The sequence below is a fragment of the Suricata suricatta genome, chromosome 7 (assembly GCF_006229205.1).
Source record: "Suricata suricatta isolate VVHF042 chromosome 7, meerkat_22Aug2017_6uvM2_HiC, whole genome shotgun sequence".
NCBI classification, from domain to species: domain Eukaryota; kingdom Metazoa; phylum Chordata; class Mammalia; order Carnivora; family Herpestidae; genus Suricata; species Suricata suricatta.
The window spans coordinates 43,835,610-43,855,544 of record NC_043706.1 but is presented as its reverse complement, the minus strand read 5'-3'; the positions used below and the strand labels follow the sequence as shown (position 1 = coordinate 43,855,544).

Here is a 19,935-nt window from a genome sequence, read left to right as displayed (position 1 = left end):
AAAAAAAAATTAAAATTAAGAATAATATATTTTGTACTTTCTTGAAAAACAAAACCAAATTCTATTATGTTTTATATTCAGTAAAGTTACTTTCCTATTTTTCCTAAAACGGAAAATCTTAAGAAGTGCAGGTCCATCAAGAATGGTAAATATTTTCATGGTTCCGAAAAACAGACCTAAACATTCAGATCAAACCAAGCTCTCAAATTATGGAACCATTCCTCACTTAAGATTACAATTTTTAATCTCCTCATCAAAGACTAAAATGGAGAGCATACCACATTCAGAAGCTAGGAGGTTGAATTCAAAAATTTCACAGACAGCAGCAAAAGGATTCCTAATCTACTTTTGATTCCATTTAGTTCTGGAAATTTTATCTTCATCTTTTACTGTAGCACTGAAAATTTTCTGATGTCAAAAAAAATTTTAACTAATTTCTTTCTCCAGTAAGAAAATAATCAAATGCTAAGAAACAGAGCCATTTTCTATATATGGCTGAATTTTCCTTGAATTTTTTTCTTATCCTCAGCAATAAAAAAACTCATACTGCCTAAATATTCAAGCTGAAGATTCTAACTACACTGCTGATATACATCTTGATTACAACAATCAAAATCTTAAGATTATCACCATCATCATGAAGAAAAAACTCCATGATTAGGAATGAGGTATCATGTCTACAACATACTTGCAACTGATCCAGCTAAAAATGTATTTTATATATGCATATACAGATACAAAGACAATGTGAAAAATGTTAACAGCAAACTTATAGCATATAAAATATTCACTGTACAATTATTCTTTCAACTTTCCTGTAAGATTTCAAAAGAAAATAGAAAGTCAGAATACCCTATCCTATTCATTTGAGAAGCTGAGAAGAGTCAGATGAATCATTTTCCCCTTTTGAATCAGAATATTTTAATATCAAAGAGAAGAGTCTGAGCTAATATACCCATAAATGTGTTTAATGTATGCTGTAAAAATGTATAGTCAATGACCATATCTTGATGGTATTCAGAACTTTCATTATTGTCTTTAGCACTGACTCAGAATCAGGAAGCAAAGTATGTGCTAGCAACTATTTTCTAAAAATGAAACACTGATGATTGGCATTCTGGTCAACTAATTTTTCATACAGCAAAATCATTTCTATAGTATCAATCTCATATCTTTTACACTGAAAAGTAATTATTAACTAGATAAAAATCACTTCCACAGTACTAATAAGGAATACAAAGTTACAAGCATTAATGTCTTCCCTTACCTACAGCAAGAATAGATTCACATCTGCAATCAATTTTTTCCAAATGCAAAGTTAAATATCTACTAAATTCCTCACTGAACAGAATACAGAGTTTCTGATGTGGAAAGATGCCAATTATTTACTCATTAAGTAATGTTAATCTACAACCATATCTCTGTGTCTGATTTTATAAGGGTCTAGCAGCAACGTGACTAGTATCTGTTTTTGCTACGAGATGTGTAATTGTGTTCTCTTCTATAACTTTAGCAACTTACAGTAATTGTCCTGTAAAACATTATTCTGTGCTCCTGCTAGAAAACACTTGTTTGTTTTACCAGTTATTATGGTTAACTTATGCACAACAGCAAAAGTTTCAATGGCTTCGTGACTAGACTTCATAAAAAAAAAAAAAAAAAAAGACCCTTTTTTGGCTTTGGAAAAGACAGAAAAATAGCTAACAAGTCCAGCTGCCAGATAGTTAACACCACAGGATGTATCTGAACTTCTCCTTTTTAGCTCCTTATACAACATTTAATACACATGCAGATTTCACTTGCCTTGGCACACAGAGATTAAAATTGAACATTCACATTGCAGTGATTATTATTATCAACCTTTATAATAGTTTTGCAGGTTTTTAAAAAATTATTAATAGTATTGGCTAGTAGTATCCACTACTATTTAACATTACAGTTAATACACCTTTTGAATAACTGGTCTATTTTGTGAATTAAGGATATGATACAAACAGTAACCAAAAAAATCAGGTTAAAAAAACAAACACATCGCTTTTCCTGGAAAAGCAATCAAAGCAAAGCAACCTGCACCCTGTTTCACATGTTAGCTAGCACCAAATGACCAATTTAGTCCTCGTAGCACACGCACTTAAAAACAAGTTATGGAAGATCCTTAGGAAAACGTCCAAGTCTCCCAGCACCAACTACGTAATAGGTTTTCTTCTACAAGGAAAAGAATTATGATCAGTGTTCTGAAGAAAGGTCAAATGTAGTGTGTCCTTTCCTATCAGGAGACAGAATAAATAAAATAATCATAACCTTGAAGCCCTTTGTCTAGCCTCTTCTTAGGAAAACTGTTCCTTCTTTAACTTAGCAAAGCTAAAGAAAGTGGTAAATGGATTTTATACTAGAGGTCATAAGTAACTCTTCCATGGGCTTAAAAATTCTCCCATGCACAGAAATTCTATACACAGGTTCACTTGTAGGGTATGAACGTACTCGGTGTACTCTGTCCCCCAGTCTCCAAACAAACAAGAGTCTGAGCATCCAGGACAATTAAAACCACCAACACCATCCGCCTTCAGGCAGGAGCTGAAAGCAGCACAGCTACTATCTAAACAGCTTGTGTACTACGTTCACTGGGAAACAAAAAACACACAGAACTTCTTAGTCTGTCCTCCTGTCATGAAATCTATTTCATTTTTATGAAAATCTGTTCTCATTTTATGAAAATAATCAAAGGATGACAGCACCTAGAAAGTAAAATTTTCCCCCAAACATCATAGACAGTAGCACAGAAGTAACAAAATATAAGGAGACTATAAAATCATAAATAGTCTTACATTTGTAAAATGTATGTGAACACATTCCTTCACTGTGGACTACTTGGTTCCATAAGAGATTTACAAGGCACAATATCAAAGATACTGATCTAAGATAAATGTGGCTAAAAACTCATTTACTACTTATTAACTCTCATTATAGTAATCAATATTCAGTCTCTCAAGGGGCTTCAGATCATACTACGTTAAAATAGTATTTGCTCCCATAATGTATTTTGTACATGTTTAATGTTGAATACTTTTTTTAATAAGTCTTTTCTAATACTGTAAGCATTTAAAGAACAGCAATACTATGTTTTTTACCACTTTCTCACCAGCAGCAAAACAAAACTCAAGAGTTTAAATGATCTAAGGTCATAAGATGGACTCAAACTCATGTCTGATTTAAATATGGTGCTCTTACACTATGCTAAAATGTTCTAACATATTTATAGAATACCAAATACTTAAAGGCGCTCTGCTGAGCTAATCACTTTGGAAAACTGAGTATATGTTCAAATGTCTAACTACTAAAGAAAACATACTATCAAAATTCTTCTATCTATATTGCTTAAAGATGAGCAGACATTAAGCATCCCATTACATAAATGGTATTAAGGTAAATTTAAGGCAAAGCATTAACTATTCAATAGAGCCTGTAAAGCTAACAGGAAAGCAAAGTCTCATACTTTAATTTGTAATTCCTATAAATAGTCGTTAGTAGCTCATACTCAATTATCTTATGAAAAATGACTACAAGGGCCAATCACTAGTACCATGTGACTATGTATGAAGTTTCTGCAGTCTGCTACAAAAGGTTAAGCTAATTTTTCTTCACATAACTTATGAACAGTTATCAAATTATTATTTTGAATTATTTAAACAGGAAAGAAATTATTTACATACTCTTCCTAATGTTTTTGGTCTGCGGATGCGGCTGAATTCCTCCAGCTGGGAGTCCATAGGTGCTTATTCGTTGTACGAGACTTGCTACATTCCCATGTCTTTCCCGTTTAATGGGCAAATTGTCATCTTTAGATTCTGGCTCTCTCTTAATTTCCTAAAAAAGGGAAAAAGAGTAAATAGGCAAATTAAGTTGAATTTTATTAAATTAAATCCTCAAGTGTAAAATACCTCCAACAAACAGGTACAGTGATTACTATATAAAACATGACATCAACAGTCTTCAACATTTTTCTCTCCTCACACATCTCTAAAGAATGCAACACACTTTTAACAGTGAGTCATCATGAGTTTAAGTCTTCTCAGAACTGAAGACAGAGGTAAAGAAACACAGGCTAAAAAACACACCTCCACCCCAAGATACAAAGAAACTGAGATAAATAAACAAGTGAGGGTGGGCAAACTTTTCCTTTCAGGGGTCAGACAGTAAAATATTTTATGGTATATGGGCCATATAATCTGTTGGGAAAATGAACCATGCCATTTGTAGAGCAAAAGACATTACATACTTAAATGAATGAGCACAGCTATGCTCCAACAAAATTTTATTCATGGACACTAAAATTTCAATTTCATAGAATTTTCACATGACATTAAATACTGTTCTTCTGGTTTCTTCCAATTATTTATAAAATTGTTAACTAGCATTCTCAGCTCATAAACATTATAAAAACAGGTGGTATTATATTTGGCCTGTGGGCTAGCCTAATGAACCCTATTCTAGGTCATAGGTCTAACAGAAGACATGCAAACCTTCAGGAAATGAAGTATGAAACTAACAGAAGACATACAAAAGGGAAGTTAAGCTATATTCAGTGATTAAAAACTCAATTATCATAAGATTATCAATCTGCCCTAAAATTGATGTAATAATGCAATGCAATCCAATAACTCTATTACAGATTTGGGACAGCAATAAACTGGTTTGAAACTTGTATAGAACAAAAGGGCAAGAACAGCCAGAATATTCTGGGGGGGGGAGAAGTGAGGGTTTCCTTTTTTAAATAAGATATTAAGAAAAACTATAAAATACTATAAATTAAGACAGTAAGATACTGCCATAAAAACAAACATACAGAAAAATGAAACAAAAAAGTCCATAAACAGACAAGCTTGATTTATAACAGACAAAAAGTAAAGAAAAATACATGATACTTATAAAACTAATGTTTCATATTTAGGGGGTTGGGAGAAAACTGGATTCCTCACTCACATTTGATTTTAAAATTAACAGCTTCTGACTACAGGTGTAGAAGCGAGCGCCATGCCTCGAGCTGTGCGGGCTTCTGAAGCCAGCAGGATGAATGCAGGGGTGGCACACAGCGAAGTGAACCTCAGCACTGGAGTGATGAAGAGCCAGGGCATCTGGCTGGCCTACATCATCTTGGTAGGACTGCTGCATGTGGCTCTACTCAGCATCCCCTTCTTTAGCATTCCTGTTGTCTGGACCCCGACCAACGTCATCCATAACTTGGCTATGTATGTCTTCTTACATATGGTGAAAGGGACACCCTTTGAGACCCCTGACCAAAGAAAGGCTTGGCTACTGACACACTGGGAACAGATGGACTATGGGCTCCAATTTACCTCTTCCCACAAATTCCTCAGCATCTCTCCTATAGTACTCTACCTCCTGGCCAGCTTCTACACCAAGTATGATGCTGCTCACTTCCTCATCAATACAGCCTCACTGCTCAGTGTACTGCTGCCTAAGTTACCCCAATTCCAAGGGGTCCATCTCTCTGGCATCAACAAATACTGAGGGATGGTGCTGGGGATGACACTGGACCAAAGGGCTGTTAACATCCTTTCCTTCTCCAAACTGTCTTCTGTATCTCGAGAGCCTGAGAACTATGCAACCTTTCCCAAACTGCCAGGAAGAGAACAGATAGGGAAATGGGGCTCCCTGGGCCCAGCCCAGTTAACAGCAGGTTTCTTTGAATCAGGAAAAGGTGAGAAAGATAAGGGCCAAATCATTCTCTTCCACAGCAGGAAGCCATGTTTGGGCAGCTTGTTTGGTGATTAAGTTTTTCTAGATCTTCCACTCCCACTACCTTCTAGCTCTGTTTTGCTATGTATTTTCCTTACAATAAAGATCATTTTTTTTTCAGATAAAAAAAAAATTAACAGCTTCTGATCATTAAAGGTAACCATTACAGAAGCAAATTACACACTGGAAGATATTTTTCACATATGAAGCTAACAAAGAACTCGGTCTCCAGGTATTTACATCTACCACAGTGGTAACCAGTTATCACTCTCTACCTGATAGGATTTCAGATGACTGTTCACTTCTTTATACTGTTTACACATGTCTGACGTTTGCTTTGTTTGTTTTTTTTTTAACAATGCATATAATCTTACAATGAGAAAAAGGCTTCCATTTTGGGAAAACCATTACCTTGGTAAAGAATTGTGAAAAATTATTAAAGTACAAATCATGGAAGCCACTATTTAACAAAGTAGGCCACTTCATTTTTATTGTTAACGCACTAAAGGAAAAATACTTTAATTCGCTATTAACACATGACATACCAGCATCTGAAAACCCCACAGTTTTCAGACAGCACTAAGTATTTTTCAAACTCATAAAAGCATAAAATCTTTGTAAAGACCAGTACTTATAACCTCAATATGCTAAAATGTACTCACGTTGAATTCTCCTGACTGTCTCATGAGCTACCTATATTATTAACAAACAAACAAAAAGTCCTATATCTGAGAGCTATTGTTTTCTAATACAGGACACCAGAAACTTGGCTTGACATTCAAATTTTGTTCCTCTAGGAAAGTAACTCCAATTTGATCACATGTGATTAAGAGTACAAGTTCAGGAAACAGAAGACCTAGCTATAAAACTTGATTCTATCCTGTTCACTGGCTACATAACTTTGGATATTTATGTGATCCTTTAATAAAAATTAACCACATGAATAAGTAAGATATACTGAGACAATATTTCTTCTTTCTAAAAAAAATTTACAAGCAAAAATTGCTCAAGATCTAACTTTTTTTTTAAGTTTGTTTATTTTTTTGAGAAAGACAGAGACAGAGAGGGAGCACTTGATTAGGGTAGGGACAGAGAGTGCAAGAGAGAAAGAATCCCAAGCAGGCTCCATTCTGTTAGTAAAAAGTCAGGCTCGAACTCTTGAACCATGAGATCATGACCTGAACCAAAAGGAAGAGTCAGATGATTAACTGACTGAACCACCCAGGTGCCCCAAGATCTAGAAACATTTTAAGGACCTTCAACATTCACAGAGACATAATCACATCCAAGAATATTAGATACAATGAATCTTCCAAGGACACAAAGTACAAAAGGGAAGGGGGGAAGTGAATTAGAAATATGTGGTCTACAATAAATAGAGAAGACTCAGGTTGACAACCTTCCAAATACACAGTGCCACTAAGATGTTATCACAAGTACCAAATGACCTCAAGGCTCTAAGTAAAACTATAAGTAAAGTTTACTTTGGGCTCCACCTCCTCTGGAACCCCTTCCTGCTACAATCTACCACCAAATACACACACACTCCCTCACCAACTTCCTTTCTCCCTAATTCCTGAACACACAGTGCCTCCCAATTACTTCTTGGCTATCATCTTCACCACCAAATTTTACTGAGCACCTATGAAGTGTTAGTAAAGTTTCCAGTGTTTCTTCCTTCTTCTGCTCTTTACTTCCTTTTACTTAATCAGCCAGTAAATAAAACAGAGGTTAACATAGTAGCATCTATTTTCCACCACCTTCACTTCCTTTCCTGATTTTGAAAATGATTCCAGGAAGTCCAGTAAAAAAGAATCCTCACTTAAGAAGAGTATCATGTATTGACAAACTCAGAAAACTTTTCATTTTGACCGACAAATGAGAAAAATCACCTATAAAATAGGTTACTATCAATGCAAAACTAGCCAACAAAAAGAATGTGCATAATCTCCATATAAATATCAATGCAATTACACTGATTTGTTTCACAGATAAAGAATAAGTAGCAAATTAAAGGGAGATAAGAAATATAAGCAAATGAGGAGCTAAAAAGGTTAGAAAGGGTATAGTTATTCTTCTTAAGATAATCAAAGATACTTAACTCTGATTGCACTAACCAAAGACAACTTAAAAGCTGATCAACAAAATTCACAATCACTTCTTCATGTTGTATCTTTATAATAATTTGGTTATCTAATCATTGCCAGTTCATGATCATAATCTGAAAAATAGTAAGCAATTAACTTCTATATCACAGAATTAAATAAAAGTCACAAAGAATAACACAAACTAAAAAGCAAAAGCTTTTTTATTTCTCAAATGAAAGAGGTTATCTATCCTAAGCAGAGTCAGTTCTGCTTATACTAATTAAAATATAAGGAATACACTTAATATTTTTAATTTAACATTTAGGATTTCCTAAACTATTATATAGAACTAATACCTCCAACTTTATAGAAACATAAATCAGAAGATATGGAAAAGTGATTATTACTGAAGATTTAGGGAAATAAGCAGAAGTAAATATTTAACATTATGTCCACCATTTTGGCTTTGACTCCATCATCATCAGACCCACACTTGAAAAATGAGGTTTCCAACCTAAAAAAAATGGTTTACCCCATTCCTACAGTATTTATTTTGTTTTGAGAATATAAATGATAGTGTATAAGGAATGATCCAGAAGGAACTACCTCAAGTCATTAGATTTTCATTTTTCTTATGACCAAATTAAGTTGGATATTAACAAAAAGTCTTTTAAGTCCAAAGTGAAAGGACCAACAGGAGAAAATCTCCTTAATATGAAATCAGTATGTACCTTCTGAGTGCTGTCATAGCAAAATCATGAAGGAAAACAATAACAGATATAGAACAGGATGATTCTGACCATTTCTAAGTTTATTTTCTCCCCCAAATATGCAATTCTCCACATAATTATTGTCTCTCCAACTGGGACTAAGGGCCTTCCTATTGCAACTATCCCTCCCCCATTTGGAAAAGGCAGAAGTAGGAAAAGAGAAAAAGTTACATACATTCATTGTCAGTGGCATCCTACTCCTTTTTTTTCATCACAAGAATGTTAATGACAGCCAAGTAAAGTAGAGTGGGAAAAACACTTAATAAATAACTCAGATATACCACACTGAAATGGACTGAAAATACCACAATAATTTATAATGGTCACATTTTTCACACTAGTTACATGGATTTGAAAATGCTATTTGTGCTTTCAGTCCTAGGTTGAAGGGATTTTAGAATAAGAACTGCAAGTAACAAAGCCTAGTGTATCTATGACTCAAAAAACATTAGGCCTACATAGAGATCCTTCCTTATCCTACACCTGCTAGACTCCTTGGGGCCATAGATGACATTATCAAGCAGAAGAGAACTGATCCAAAAACTAAGGTCAGGAAATATCCCAGAAACCCAGGTTCTGGCACTCAAACTTCCCTGACTTACATTATTTCTACAACTTGGGGTGCACCTGTGTGGCTCAGTTGGTTAAGGGTCTGACTTTGGCTCAGGTCATGAACTCAGTCCATGATTTTGAGCCCTGCTTCAAGCTCTGCTGACAGCTCAGAGCCTGGAACCTGTTTCAGATTCTGTGTCTCCCTCTCTTTCTGCCCCTCCCTAGCTTCTACTCTATCTCTCTCAAAACAAAACAAAACAACATTAAGGGGCACCTGGGTGGCTCAGTCAGTTAAGCCTCTGACTTCGGCCCAGGTCATGATCTCACGTTCATGGGTTCGAGCCCCATGTCAGGCTCTGTGCTGACAGCTCAGACCCTGGAGCCTGTTTCCGATTCTGTGTCTCCCTCTCTCTTTGCCCCTGCCCACTCATGCTCTATCTCTCTCTGTCTCAAAAATAAATAAAACATTAAAAAAACTTTTAAGAAAATTTTCTAAATAAATCATTTCTACAACTTGAAATACCTTAGCAGGAACAAAATTTACTAACTCCTTAAGGGGAAAATTTAGAATTTAACTTCCCAGGGTAACTCACAGGTAAACATTAACATAGTTAATGAATTTAAATTTATGGTGTAAAATATAAGATATAAAGGAGGAAGAGAATACAAATAATTCAGTTGAAAATATTTTTATAGATAACAATCTAAAGGTATCTACTAAATTCTAAAAAGTGGAAGGAGGTTGGGGGAGGGCTGTAAGGAAAGAAATGTACTTTTCACAATAGCCACTTCTATACTCCTTGAATTTTGTCTCAATATGTATTATTTCAGTGATTTTTTTTAATAAAAAATTTGGTGTGCTAAGAAACAACAGTGTCACAAGTTGAATTGTTGTAGGGCATCTGGAGAAAGATCTTAGTTGTATGAGCACACATTACTAAATATAAATCTTAATACATCTTTTCTAACATTATCTATACTGAACTATTTCTTTAACTCAGTGAATGGTCTCCATTGTAGGATTCAGAATATTATCAAAAATATCCCAAGTCACAGAACAAATGCTCTTTATCAGTGTGTATAATGTTGTACAGGATGTAATAAAATATGTACTATGATATATCATAAGTATCTATATACAACTTTGGCATTTTATCTACTGTTTCTATTGTAATTCCCAGAAAGGAAGTAGAGTTGTTTTCCATTTAGTATTGATATCTACAGTTATTTTCTCCTTTAATGTGTTTCAAATAATTAAAGCAAATCAAACACAAAATTTTCTCCTCATATAAAGCCAGCTTCCTGAACTACTGTATCAAAGTCACCAGTACATCTCCTAAAACTTGAAAACATCGCTGAGGCTTATCTAAAAGAACTGTGTTCAAAAAAATTAAGGTCACATAAAATCATATTGCCATTTCCTTCATTAGAAAAATAATTCTTCTTATGGGGAACAGTGGAATATCAACAGATTTAAAAACACAATCAGCAACCTTCAAGAACAAGAATGTGATAAAGTATTGTTCTGAGAGAGCAAGAGAGTGCATGAGCATGAGCAGGGAACAGGCAGAGAGAGAGAGGGAGATAACATAGGGCTCGAACTCACAAACCATGAGATCATGACTTGAGCTGAAATTGAGAGCCAGAAGCTTAAGGGACTGAGCCACTCAGGAACCCCAGAAACTGTGTAAGACTCTTCCAAACTAGCAACAGATCACCATCTTATTCCCCATATTGCTAGTTTTTCTTTTTTTTTCCATAATATTTTATTGTCAAATTGTTTTCCATACAACACCCAAGTGCTCTTCCCCATAAGTGCCCTCCACTATCACCACCACCTCTTTTCCCCCCTCCCCCTTCCCCTTCAACTCTCAGTTCATTTTGAGCATTCAATAGTCTCTCAAGTTTTGCATCCCTCTCTCTCCCCAACTCTCTTTCCCTCTTCCTCTCCCCCTGGTCCTCCATTAGGTTTCTCCTGTTTTCCTGTTATGAGTGCAAACATACGGTTTCTGTCCTTCTCTGCCTGGCTTATTTCGCTTAGCATGACACCCTCAAGGTCCATCCATTTTCCTACAAATGCTAGTTTTTCTTTAAAAGTAGCTTTTTAAAAAGATTTTAAATATGTTTAAGGATTTAATGTTACTTAACCATTTAATCAGTGAAATATAGAAATAAAACAAACATTTTTAATGAGATGTAAGTTGTCAAATTGCCTAATTTTAAAAAAAAGGATTCAGTAATTTTAACCTTTTTCTAAATGAGAAAAAAATGCTAGAAATTTATGTCAAAATAAAGAAAAAATATCCAAATGATTTTTAGTAACTTGTCAGCTTCCTGACGATATTTAAGTGTTAGTAACTTCTGTTCCCTTGTTCTTTACCTTATCAAAAAGTCTGAAACACTTTATCAAGCTCTGAGAACTCTTCAAAAAGGATCAAAATTTCACTCTACATTTAAAAAGACAAAGAACAGCAATTCATTCACCAGGACCTGAGACCTCTTCTGTGAATATATACACTTATTTTTTAAAGTAAAAATACCATAACAATAACATCACATAATAATATCCTAGAATACCATCAGTATAAAGCTCACAAGAAAGCTATATCAAAGCTCACAAATTAACATCTTTTATACACAGTGTTCTGCTTAAGCACAACTAATAAAAGTATTCCTATTAACTTCTTTTAAGGTCTTACTTCACTGATATTTCTCTGCTTTTCTTAAGAAAAACCAGCTATTTTTACACCATTTCTAAAAGAAACTCTATATTTTTAGATTTTAAAGGTATGCATTACAATCTCTATTAAAATGCATAACCATCTATCTGATGCTTACCAGAGGGGAAAAAAGTGGAGGGATGGGTGAAATCGGTGATGGAGATTTAAGGAGTGCACTTGGCATGATGAGCACAGGGTGATGTATGGAACTGCTTAATTACTATATTGTACATCTTAAACTAACATAACACTGTATGTTAACTAATTGGAATTAAAATAAATACTTTTAAAAACTGCATCACCATCTAGATTTCCCTTACATAAAGATGGGATAGATGTAGTTTTCCTTATCCCTCCCACTAGGTAAAATGTTAAAAACTCTAGAAGAGTTAAAAACTCCAGACATTACATATTAAAAATAAATAGTAAATGTAATCTGGGGGCATCAGACTCTTGATTTTGGCTCAGGGCATGATCTCATAGTTGGTGAGTTCAAGCCCCGCATAAGGCTTTGTGCTGACAGTGCAGGAGCTTGGGATTCTCTCTCTCCCCTCCCACACTCTCTAAATAAATAAATAACTTAAAAAAACAGATAAAAATATTGTGAAAAGTGATGAAAAGAAGATAGGCCAGCCAAGAGCCCAAGGTTCCTTAGAACCTGGTTAGTGAGTCACAAGGTTGCTTTTTGCCTCATATATTCTATACTGACTACTGGAAAAGCCCACAACATGTTAATGCAGGGGTAAGGGGGGGTGTCCTCCAAGAAAAGTCTGCTCTCTCCAGCCAAAGGCCAAGGAAAGGGTAACCCAGCAAAGCAGAAAACTCTTTGCTGATAAAATGACTACACTATAGTCAAATAACAAGGGGGGGGGAGCAGGGGGAACCATAGCCCCCTCCTCACCCACGCCAGCCAAGGCTAAGTAGGGAACCTAGACTTCCACCCTTACCAGGCTGTAACCAGACACCCCTATCACAACTACTACCCTACTCCCTAGTCAGGGTGGTGTCAGAGAAGGCAAGTGGAGAGCCAAGACTCTCTTCCCTACCAGGTGGGAATGAGCCCTTTCCCCTCTACTGCAGTGGAGGCCACAAGGCAGCACTAATGAGGCACACTTGTCTTCAGTCAAGGATTCAAGGGAGACCAAGTGAAGCCTGACCTCCTACCCCACCCAGTAGTAACCAGAATCTCCTCCCTCTCCAAGTGTCAAAGGAGACGGAGTAGGAAACTGGACTTGGAGGTAACTCATTTTTCTTATTCAGCACAGGTTTTCTCTTTAGTAAAATCAAGTTTAAATTTAGATCCAAGGTCATCAACCAACATTATAATTTTTTTTATATTTTTACTGCCAATACTTCTACCAAGACTTGAATATAAATCCTCAGCTTTTAATAACAAGTTCTGACAATGTCTGCTTTCTCTCCTTTCTCAACTTTCCAAAGGGAATTTGAGGCCCCTCATCTTCTTAGAACTAGCTTTTCCATTCCAAAGGACTTAAAAAATAAAATAATAATAATAATTAAATAGTAATAACAATAATAATTTCCACCAGATCACTTTCTAAATATAAGACTTTAGTTCTCTAGAAAAGACCTATCAAAATTAGTTTTACCCTAAGAGCTAGAGCTTATACAAATCCTAACACACTAAAAGCTTTTTCATTGTCTAGCTTCTCACACAGTTGGCCCAGACTTTTAAACAGACCTGATCTGTTCCACAACCACCACTACCAAGACTACAGATTTGGTTTAGGGAAATAGGCTAATCAAGCTGTTTGTCTCATATTTTCTCATCTTAATTACTTTCCTCTTCATTTTTGTCATTCCTTAAAAATCACTGGCTTTTCTTAAAGAGAAACTAGAAAAGTTATTTACCTATTTCATTATTAACATCTGATTTAACAGACAACAGGCAACAGAAAAAAAAACCCAACATAACACCTAAGTGTTGACTAAACTAACAATGGAGGTAATTTCCTTCTCTGATTTTCCCTTTATGAAATGGGCAGTTCCTGAGCAAAAAAATAACAGGATGAAATAATAAATTCATTACGTATCTACATGGAAAGTACAGACACTCAAAATCTAATTCCTACCAACAACTCAAACAGGTGGGATTCCGCACACTTACACAGTAAGAAATGCACGCTCTTGAGTGAAACATCGTTAAGGAAAAACACACAGGAGGCATGTGTGTGGGTATGGGGGAGAAGGGGCTAAGAAGTTAAGCAAAGGTCTATACATCCTGACTCTAGAGGCCATAATCCTTTCTGAAAGCCATGCTATCTTCCTGACATAGTTCTGGTAGGGGGGTTGAAAGCCACATCTATCACAGCAAGCCTACCTGCTGCTAAAATCAAGATCCTTCTCAAAAGGAATTCATTCCTAATCTCTCTATACCTTTCTGGGTTTTTCTGACCAAATAACCTCAGAGCTGCTATCCTAGAACATTGAAATTAAAGTATCAAATGCCATTTTCCACCTCCCACCACTCACTTTTTCTCTTTCAAAGCACTAAGGACTATCAAAAATTCTCATCTTATTCATTTATTTTTTTCACATGTTTTCCACCTACCATTAAAAATAAATTCACAAGGAGAAGGGAACTTACCTGTTTTATCCACTACTGTGTCCCTAGCATCTATAAAAAGTTCTAACACATAGAAAGGACCACAGTAAATATTTGAACAAATGAACAAATCACAAATAGAAAAGAATAATACAATAGAAAAGCAGGGATTGGGGAGGCTATACTACAGTGCTGCCAATGATCTTACTAACACACAGCTCAACAGAGAGTACCTGGGAAATTGGGTTTCTTCACAGGGATACGGAAGAAACTCATGATCTGAAAGGAATTGAAAACCCTGCTACACAACTGCTATAAAAAGAGACATGTGGTTGATGAAAACTACAGGCTTCAAAGACAGCTGAGAAGCACCCCCTACTTGGTGCTAAAATTGTTGCTAATCTTACTTGCAAAAGAGATAGAAAACTCTTATTTTACTTATATTTAACATAGCTCACTAGCTGGATTACATTTCGTTTAAAAGCATGTATTTCTTGTTATGCCACCACTGAGACTGTAATGATGTTACTACAGTGTAAGCTAGCCTATTCTTTTTTTTAATATTTATCTTTTTATTAATAGTTTATTGCCTAGTTGGTTTCCATATAACACCCAGTGCTCTTCCCCACAAGTGCCCTCCTCCATGACCATCACCCCCATCCCCTTTCCTCCTCCCTCTTCAGCCCTCAGTTTGTTTTCAGTATTGAAGAGTCTCTCATGATTTGCCTCCCTCCCTCTCCCTAACTTTCTTTTCCCCTGCTTCCCCTTCCCTTGGTCTCTTGTTAGGTTTCTCCTGTTAGACCTATGAGTGCAAACATATGGTATCTGTCCTTCTCTGCCTGACTTATTTCACTTAGCATGACACCCTCGAGGTCCATCCATTTTGCTACAAATGGCCAGATTTCATTCTTTCTCAATGCCATGTAGTATTCCATGGTGTATATATACCACATTTTCTTTATCCATTCATTGGTTGATGGACATTTAGGCTCTTTCCATGATTTGGCTATTGTTGACAGTGCTGCTATGAACATTGGGGTACATGTGCCCCTATGCATCAGCACTTCTGTATCCCTTGGGTAGATCCCCAGCAGTGCTATTGCTGGGTCATAGGGGAAGTAATATTGAAGAAGAAAACCAAAAACGGGAGGCATCACAGTCCCTGACTTTAGCCTCTATTACATAGCTGTCATCAAGACAGTATAGTATTGGCACCAAAATAGACACACAGACCAATGGAATAGAAAAGAGTCCAGAACTGACCCCACAAATGTATGGCCAATTAATCTTTGACAAAGCAGGAAAGAGTATCCAATGGAAAAAAGACAGCCTCTTTAACAGGTGGTGCTGGGAGAACTGGACAGCAACTACAGTTATCTGTAGTTACCTACAGATAACTTTATATGAGCATTGCAAATTGGCTTCATTTTTAAATAGCTTATGATTTTTACATTTTTTGCATATTTCCATTCTATCTTTAGTCTTTGAAATGCTCTCATGTCAAATCTCAAGTTTAGTTGGGGGGGGTTGTTTCCATAAAATTGCACTTTGAGGAAGCGTTTGATTCTTCTTTTCAATTCTAAAGGTTATCAAAAGCAGGGACTGTTACAAAATGATCATATTTTTCTAATAACCAGCACCTACTACAGAAGAATGAAACTAGACCACTCTCTTACACCATACAAAAAAATAAACTCAAAATGTGAGACAGGAAACCATCAAAACCCTAAAGAAGGAAGCAGGAAAAAGCCTCCTTGACCTCAATCACAGCAATTTCCTACTCAACACATCCCCAAAGGCAAGGGAATCAAGAACAAAAATGAACTATTGGGACCTCATCAAGATAAAAAGCTTCTGCACTGCAAAGGAAACAGTCAAGAAAACTAATAGGCAACCGACAGAATGGGAAAAGATAGTTGCAAATGGTATATCGGATAAAGGGCTAGTATCCAAAATGTATAAGCTATTCTAATCTTACTGATAACACTGAGCCTTCTACTTTCCCTAACTTGTATAATTAAACCTTGTTTTTCAGCGCAATTTCTAGGGATGGAGGCTGTAGAAGAACAAGAGTGAAACTGATTTCTTTTGATAAAGTTACCTACAGATAACTTTATATGAGCATTGCAAATTGGCTTCATTTTTAAATAGCTTATGATTTTTACATTTTTTGCATATTTCCATTCTATCTTTAGTCTTTGAAATGCTCTCATGTCAAATCTCAAGTTTAGTTGGGGGGGGTTGTTTCCATAAAATTGCACTTTGAGGAAACATTTGATTTTTCTTTTCAAAGGTCAATTCTAAAGGTTATCAAAAGCACTTAATTTTGTTATTCTAACATCTTTCAACTATGCTGATGCTGCTGGAGAATTTCAATGGCTAAGATTCATGTCACTTTGTCCTTAGATTCTTAAAAGCAGGGACTGTTACAAAATGATCATATTTTTCTAATAACCAGCACCTAGTACATAAAATACATTTCTCATCTAAAACCAGGTTGGTATTTGCCTATCACAGAGCTATCTACTACCAAGTCTCTGGCCCACCAACTATCACCAGTAGGATTTAGGGCATGAATGACATATTCTCCAATTTTCAAAGATTTCAGAATAAAGTGAGAAAATGTATGGGAACATGCAAACTCTTAACACAAATAAAAGGTATTATGTCTATTAGCTATCCATTTGCTTCCATTCTCACTGCACCACTTTTACTACACGTTATAGCGTCAACTCTCTCTTTAATAAAATCTTTCCTTCTCACTAAGATTAATCCATTTAAGCATTCTCTTTTCCTTCTCCTGTCTCCAAAACCTGTGATTTCCCTAGTATCTTTTAAATAATCTTAATATCTTTAAGTGATACTCAAAATGCACTAAACACTGGCTTCAATCCATACTTTTGGTCTTAAATCTCATTAGACACCCCCCAAGAAAAACTTTCATTCACCAGTAAGTCATCCCTTATTTTTTACCACAAACATTCTGCGCCTTTGCCAGACATAGAACATACTAATTATTCACCTAACTTTCTATCTTTAAAGACCAACTCAAGTGTTACTTTCAAAATCTTCTCTGAAAAACCTTTTTTCCAAGATCCTTTAGCACCCATCATCTTTATGACATACTGGACAATCAACCAAAAGGGTGCTGCAATTTATCTACCTATTTTCATGCTGCTGTCTCCCTGAAAAAAGTAAGTTGTGGGAATTCTCAACACACCCCCAAATACTTCATAGTCAATTATTTAGCATTTGTTTAATGGAGTATTTACTTTGTTTCACATCAGTTACAGCAGAGTACCAAACATCAAAATATAACACGGATACTGAATCTCAAACTTTACACTAACAAATAAATCAGACACTTGAGTCCAAAACATTGAAGTTGAGAATATGGAAAGATCTGATAAACCAAGTTTCTTCCCAATTATGGCTTAATTCTTAAACACTACAAAACCATCAGGAAAGAGTAGACTATTCAATACTTTTTATGTGGAAAAAAATTTAATTAGTGCCTAAATCATAGCTGTACAAAAAATAAAGACTGATAAATGATTTATGCTGAAAATAAAAACTTTCAAACTAATGAAAATATAGAAGATTAATATCTTTAAACCTTCCCTGCTCTCAAGTTATATTAAGACAAGTCCCAAAAAGCACTTATGAAAAAGAAAAAGATGCATAAGTAGAAGGAAGACAAAGGCCTGGTATTCACAATACAGAATTCACAGTATCCACAGTAAGAAGTACTACAAATCAATGAGAATGAGCAAGAACTCAAAGGGAAAATGCAGAAAAATACCTGAACAAGCTGGACACAGAAAAAGAAATTTAAATGCGTAATAAATATGAAAAGATATATAACTTCCCTTGTAATCACAAAAATGAAACACTGTGACATGTGGATACTATTACAGATCTATAAAAGTAAAAAGAAAAAGAAAGAAAATCTGATGGTATCAAGTGTTTATAAGAACATGGAAGAAAGGAACTCTCTTACACCACTGGTAGGGATTTCAATATGATGGTATAATTACTTAGTGAGAAACTATACAGTGTCTGATACAGTGGAATATGTGCAAACCCTAGGATGCAGCAAATTCTCAGCTATATAACCCACATAAAGATATTCATTGCAGCCCTGTTCTCAATAGCTAAAAAAAATAATAAAAAGTAAAATAGCCCTAAATTCATAACATATGGTTAAGACCTAGAATAGAATAATTTGTGACTCCTAAAAAGTAATCTGTACTATAAAACTACATGTATATTCTTAAATATCTAACCTTCAGGGGGCAGCACTAAAATACTACTGATCTGTGAAAACTAAATCAAACACTAAAAATATCAATGATCATGCAGAAAGAAAGAAAGAAAGGAAGAAAGAAAGAAAGAAAGGAGGGTTTGGGACATACCACTTTAAACCTACACAACTTTTCAACCTGGGCACTAAAAATTAAAATAAAAATAAATAACAATAACTGAAACCTTGGAAAATGGGTAATAACTTAAGACTGCCCAAACAGTCATGAAAAATGGATTCCTCCATAGTTATTAAAAATGCACAGGGCGCCTATAGGTGGCTTAGTCAGTAAAGCATCTGACTTTTAGTTTGGGTCAGGTCATGATATCTCACGTTTGTGAGTTCAAGCCCCACATCGGGCTTTGTGCTGACAGTATGGAACCCACATGAGATTCTCTCTCTCCTCCTCCCCAAGAGCTCTCCCTCTCTCTCAAAATAAATAAATACACTTTAAAAAGATTTTTTAAATGCATAAAAACAATAAAGTAGATAGGCTGGCATACAGGTGCTAGGATAATACAGAGAGAAGAGGTTAGGACCAGGAGTTAAAAGCTACAACTTTTTATGCTAGGACTGTTCAGCTTTGAGGAAAGTACCCAGATACAGATGATCACCTTAACAAAAAAAAAAGGAAAAAAGGAAAAAAGGTTTCATTTAAGAGTTACAAGAACTCCTGTTCATGCAAGCAGTCAAGCTTAGAGCCTTCATTTAAGAGTTACAAGAACTGTTTATGCAAGCAGCCAAGTTTAGAGCCTATCCCTTTCTTACTAAAATGATAAAAATGATAATCCTACACTCTTTATCACAGCTCCCTTTACCTAGAAATAAACCAACACAACTTTCTCACTGTTCTGACATCATTCCTCTATTAACCAATCAGTTATGAGCTAACTGCACAGTGTTACAAAAACACAATGTAGCAAACATGTTATGTATCACACTGAAATGCATATTAAATGTTAAGAAATCGCAATATGACACAATAATTATGTCCATGTCTAAATCATACAAAATACTATTTGTTTATGCACAGAGAAATATGTATTAGAAGGATACATATAATTTCAGAATACAGAGGTTGGGAGGAGAGGATAAGAGGAGGTAACAAAGAACTCAATTTTTTCTGAAATATTCTATTATAAAAGCAACACTCTAAAGCAACAATGACAAAATGATAACA

The 19,935-nt window shown here is 35.3% G+C and overlaps 1 protein-coding gene and 1 pseudogene across 1 annotated transcript in view; one reads left to right on the top strand and one right to left on the bottom strand.

Annotated features, from left to right (window-relative positions):
* CD2AP (CD2 associated protein) overlaps positions 1-19,935 on the bottom strand; it is a 140,456-nt gene that overhangs the window by 79,161 nt on the left and 41,360 nt on the right. Inside the window, exon 3 of the mRNA XM_029944200.1 lies at positions 3,711-3,864. Within this exon, the coding sequence (XP_029800060.1) occupies positions 3,711-3,864 (154 nt within the window). The remainder of the gene's footprint in view (positions 1-3,710; positions 3,865-19,935) is intronic.
* Positions 5,020-5,529, top strand: LOC115295895 (annotated as a pseudogene).